Here is a 5,000-nt window from a genome sequence, read left to right on the forward strand (position 1 = left end):
TGTTCGTGTGCGTGTGCGTGTGTCTTGCAGATGCGACTCCCCTCACGCTTGTCCTGCTTTCCAAAGCCCATCCATTGCTCTTTTGCGCTTCATCTCAACCATACTTCATGTCAACTTGCGTCCCTGCCATAACCAACAGAAAAAGGAAGAGCCAGAGGAGGCCGAGCGGCCCGTGCGTAGGTCCTCTTCGCGCTCCCGATCCAGATCCACATCGAAAGCGCGAACGCGCTCCGCGTCACGTACACGCTCTAAGAGCCCACGCACAGCGTCGTCTCTGTCCCGCCGCTCGTCCACGACCAGCCTTGGGTCGGCAGCGAGCGCCAACCCAATCTCAATGGGTGAGCGCGGGCGCAGCCGTGCGCGCACTCCGACCGCCATCGACGACGAGGACGTTGAGTCGAATGCCGCTTCTGCGTCCAAGAGCGCGCATGCATCGCCCCCGCACTCTGAGCGCCGAATGTCAAGACGTGACAGCGAGAGCAGCCTGCTTGCGGACTCGGAGCAAGGCAGCATGACAAGCTCGGTGGCCAGCAGCGGCGGGCACAGCGCCACCAGCGGGGCGTCTGCTGGGTCACGCAAGAGCGTTCTCTCGGCCCGCTCCTCGGCGTCAATTCGCAGCATGTTGTCGGCACGCAGCTCAAAGAGCGCAGCGAGCGTTGTCAGTCGCATCTCAGCCCGCAGCACGTCATCAACGCGCACCATCCGTGCTGCCGACCAAGACCAGCCCAAGGCGGTTGCACCTTTGTCCTCATCCGAAGCAACCAGCGTGCCTCCTCATCGCTCGAAGCCCGTCAACCAAGAGGCACCCACAGCCGCCGCTCAAGCACCGGCGCTTGCACGTGTGACCAAGATGACCCGGCGCAATCGCAGCAAAAGCTTCTCTGGGTTCGTCCAACTCTGTGTGTGTGTGTGTGTGTATGTGTGTGTGTGTGTTGTGTGTGTTGTGTGTGTGTTGTGTGTGTTGTGTGTGTGTTGTGTGTGCGAACCCCTCTGCGTACTCTTCTTGTTGCACATGTGCACAGGTTTCCCCCCGTCCACATGCACAACGACAGCTCACCGCATTGCAGGCTTCTATGTGGGTGTTGTTCTGTGTCACGCCTTCACACTTGCTTCACAACTCACAAGCGCATGTCGGTCCGCCCGGCTCTGAATGTCATTGTCTGGACAGGCGCGGTATTAAGATCGAGGCCCTGGCCGACCAGGCGCAGGCGCTGGCAAACGCAGGCAACAGCAACAGCAGCAGGCCATCAAGCAGACAGCAAGCTAGGTCGCCAACCACAAGGCCCAGCGCCGCCAAGAGCACGGCGTCAAAGCCAAGCACGCCAAGTGCAGCGGCAGCCACTCCCCCAGCGGCGAAGGAGACGAAGAAGACAAAGAAGAAGCCGAAGAAGCAGCTCAAGCGCGCCAAGAGCCAGGGTGTTCTTGACACTGGCGCAATGTCTTCGACAACAGCAGCAGCGGCAGCAGGCGGTTTCGGCGGCGGTGGCCGTGATGGCGGCTCTTCGTCTGGTCCCAGCGCGTTTTCTTTGTCCATTGGCAGTGTTGAGAGGCAGCGGCTGATGCGCGCCATCACATCCATCAGCCCTCGTGACGACGCAACAGAGCTTGTGTCCGTTGGGTTTGCGTCTGGTCAGGAGGCGGAGCTGCCGCTTCGGGATCCCAGCGAGCGCACGCGCACGCGCCTGGAGAAGGAGTTGGATGAAATGGAGCAGGCTGCCATGTACGCGGGGCTGCCCCACTACACATGGAAGGTGGATTTGGGCGACAACGTCGTCGTCGTCAGCGTGCGCTCCGCGTAGGACGCCCTTCCTGTGTTTTTTTTTTTTGTGTGTGTGTGTGTGTGTGTGTGTGTGTGTGTGTGTGTGTGTGTGTGTGTGTGTGTGTGTTGTGTTTGCTTTGTGTGTGTGTGTGTGTGTGCTGTCTGTGTGTGTTTGCTGTGTTTGCTATGTGTGTGTGTTTTGCTTTGTGCATGTGCGTGTGCTTTGTGAGTAGTACATGTGTTATTGCCTTATCTTTGCTGCGCGTGTGCACGCTGCTGAATATGGCACAAGAGCTTGTGTGCGCATGTTATGTTGTATGTATTCACTTTCATCTCGTATCTCTGCTCCTTCTCTGTCTGCGCCGTGCCGTGCACTTCTCCGAGCAAACTCGCCCTCTTCTGTCCCTCTGGCATGTTCGCCACACCTTGCTCCATGGCAGACAAGTGCAGCGCCAAAAGGGCGCATGGTTTCTCTCGCTAGCTCCCCCGTGTCTTCTCTTTACGTGAAGCACCCACGAAACAATAAACAACAAAAGCTGCTGCCCGACGCAAACACACACCACTCTACCACTGTGCTTGTGCCATCAACGCCGCGATCGTCCTCATCACACCTCTCTTTCGCTTCACCTTCATTGACAACCATAACCATCATCGACGCTTCAGGGATTCATTGAGGCAAGTGTATACAGGAGCAGAGCAAGGGGGAGTGCCTGTCTGAAAGGAAGTTTACTGATGTGCGCTTGATTCACAGACAGGGAAGAGCAAAGAAAGAGGGGAATGGGGCCGTGAACGCACAGGAGCAAAACGGTGGGCACACGAGGCGCGACCAACCAACACGACAACCCAGCCAGGGCCAGCAGGCGCAAGCGAGCAAGCTTAGGCGGTGGCAGCCTTCTTGGCAGCGCGAGCCTTGCGGATGGACAGGTTGTTCTTGCGACGGCGCTCGTTCTTGAGGTAGGCGTTGCGGCGCTTCGTCTTGACGTACGGGTTGAGCTTCAGCAGAGCTTGCAGGTTCTGTCAAGGCAAAAGAAATGGGAGCAAGCGAGTGAGCGTGAGAGTTTGTGTGTGCGTGAGGCGTGGTAGGAATGTGGTCAAAGCTGAGGTCAAAGTGTGCTCGACAAGGCCAAGTGGTGCGGGGCGCCACCACCATGCACAAACAAGCGACGGGAGGCATCAAGATCAACACACGCATGCATCCAAGCAAAGCGTGCACCCATCGACGAGTTGTTTGGACAACACACAAAAACAAACAAACGAGCAGCGTTTTGTCAACGAACCGTCAGCGGGTTCTTCTTGACGGTGCGGCGGCGAGGAGCCTTGCGCTTGGCGCGGATGACGCTCTGGATCTCATCCGAGTTGATGATGCGGGAGAGGTCGGCGTTGGTCATCTTGGTGCGAGGCATGTAGTAAGGGGCGCCGTTGGTGCGCTTCTTGAGGGACATGTCTGCGGGCTTGTTGCCGGTGCCGAAGAGCTTGTTGAGGTGGTTGAAGGCGCCCTCGGTCCAGATGATGAAGCGGCCAACGTGGCCACCGGGGGCGAGCTTGAGCACGCTGAGGGACTCAACGGGGCACAGCTCCACACCAGGGAGGTTGCGGAAGGCGCGCACAATGCCGTTGTTCTTCTTGTAGCAGACGAGGGGGCCGCGGCGCATGGTGTGGCGGCGGTTCCTCCACTTGCCCTTGCCGGAGCGGAGGCTGCGGCTGTTCTTGCAGCGGTCCACGTCGTTGTAGGCGCCGAGGGTCTTGAGGAGGGCGACGGCGGCCTTGGTGGTCTTCATGCTCTCAACCTCGTTGGAGACGACGAGGGGCACCTGCTGCAGCTTGGCAATGGAGTGGCCGCGGGCCTCGACGAGGGAAGGGAGGGCGGAGGCGGCGAGCGCAGACGCGGTGGCGAAGCGGCGCTGGTTCTTGTTGATGCGGCGGTGCCAGTGGCGCCAGATCTTGGTGGGGGCGAACATGCGACCCTTGCGGCACATGTTACCGAAGGCACCCTGGCCGCTACGGCTGGTACCGCTGCCGGCAACACGGGGGATACGGGACACGGCGCGGCCGGTACCCCAGGAGGCAGCAGAGTGCTGGTGACCAGCGCGCTCGCTCACGGCGTAAGGCTGGCGGCTGAGGTGATGATAGAGAGAGTCAAAGAAAGAGAGAGAAAAAGAGGGAGGGGGGAGAGAGAGAGTGTGTGTGTGTGTTGGGGAACAAATGTGTGCACGCACACGTGTGAGTGAGATTGAGTGTAGTTTGAACGTGAATGGCAGGGGAGAAGCATGGGAGCAGGCACAGGCACGTGCGTACGTGGAGCAGTGAAACCAAACAACAAACAAATAGTGACATGTGGGATTATGAGATGAAGCGTTCACCACTGACGATGAGCGCATGAAAGCACATGTCCACCAAACGCAGGAACACACCCTCCCTACACACGTGAATGCGAAAGAACGCACCTGTTCTTGGCCATGTTGGTGTGAACAAAGTGCACAACATCCGTGCGGATGGGGGCAGTGAACACAGCGGGCAGGGCGACCTGACCAACGCTGGCGCCCTTGGAGGTGCCGTAAACGGTGACTTGGCGGCGAGCCGTGGCCTACACATGGTGATTGAGCGAGCGAGCGAGTGAGTGAGTGAGTGAGTGAGTGAGTGAGTGAGGGATTGGAATGGTGGACACAGTGCGTGAGGCAGCAAATGGGCTGGTGTGGTACGTGCGTGATCAGTGAGGGCCAAGTGGACACCAACTAACCACACAAGCGCACACACACACGCACCACACCAAGTGATCTTCACCACTGTGGTGCCCTTGTCACTTCAGCATCAAAAGAAGCTCTGCACAGACACAGACGCAGACACAGACACAGACACAGACACAGACATACGCTCAAACACACAAGCACAAGTCATCGACCACCACCATCGCGTGTGCCAGCAAAGCTCACCATCTTGGAAGGTTGTGCTCTCGCGTGTGTGTGTGGAGTGGAAGGGGAAAAAGGCACGTTTCTCTCATTTTGTCGCACAAGGATAATTTTTCTCAGGAAGCACGTGTGGCAAGAGGACAATTCGCCAAATCTTCCACACAAATAACGGGTTGCAAGGATGAAACTGAAATCAGGTTCTCTGAGAACCAAGAAAAAAAAAAAGGAACAACAAGTTTTGTTCTTTGGGGTGGGGGGAATGCCGCGCACAATTCAAACAACGCTGGTGGTGGACGAAGTGGATGACGACAGCTTCTTGAGCAGCGCGCGTTGTT

General features: G+C 57.9%; 3 protein-coding genes across 3 annotated transcripts in view; 1 reads left to right on the forward strand and 2 right to left on the reverse strand.

Moving 5' to 3' along the window:
• The window catches only part of PTSG_04609 (uncharacterized protein), a 2,908-nt gene extending 1,038 nt beyond the window's left edge, over positions 1-1,870 (forward strand). The window contains exons 4-5 of the mRNA XM_004994645.1: positions 140-885; positions 1,169-1,870. Coding sequence (XP_004994702.1) covers positions 140-885; positions 1,169-1,799 — 1,377 coding nt within the window. The 3' untranslated portion in view covers positions 1,800-1,870. The remainder of the gene's footprint in view (positions 1-139; positions 886-1,168) is intronic.
• A 540-nt stretch (positions 1,871-2,410) lies between these two features.
• On the reverse strand, positions 2,411-4,739 carry PTSG_04610 (Ras2). The gene is made up of 4 exons (XM_004994646.1): positions 4,690-4,739; positions 4,204-4,343; positions 3,037-3,874; positions 2,411-2,773 (listed from the first exon to the last, which is right to left on the reverse strand). Exons 1-4 carry the CDS (start codon positions 4,690-4,692, stop codon positions 2,636-2,638), a joined length of 1,119 nt encoding a protein of 372 aa, XP_004994703.1. The 5' UTR covers positions 4,693-4,739; the 3' UTR covers positions 2,411-2,635.
• A 22-nt stretch (positions 4,740-4,761) lies between these two features.
• PTSG_04611 (uncharacterized protein) overlaps positions 4,762-5,000 on the reverse strand; it is a 5,848-nt gene continuing 5,609 nt past the window's right edge. Inside the window, exon 11 of the mRNA XM_004994647.1 lies at positions 4,762-5,000. This exon is cut by the window's right edge and continues 775 nt beyond it. Within this exon, the coding sequence (XP_004994704.1) occupies positions 4,939-5,000 (62 nt within the window). The 3' untranslated portion in view covers positions 4,762-4,938.

This window comes from Salpingoeca rosetta (assembly GCF_000188695.1).
Source record: "Salpingoeca rosetta unplaced genomic scaffold supercont1.10, whole genome shotgun sequence".
Taxonomy (NCBI): domain Eukaryota; class Choanoflagellata; order Craspedida; family Salpingoecidae; genus Salpingoeca; species Salpingoeca rosetta.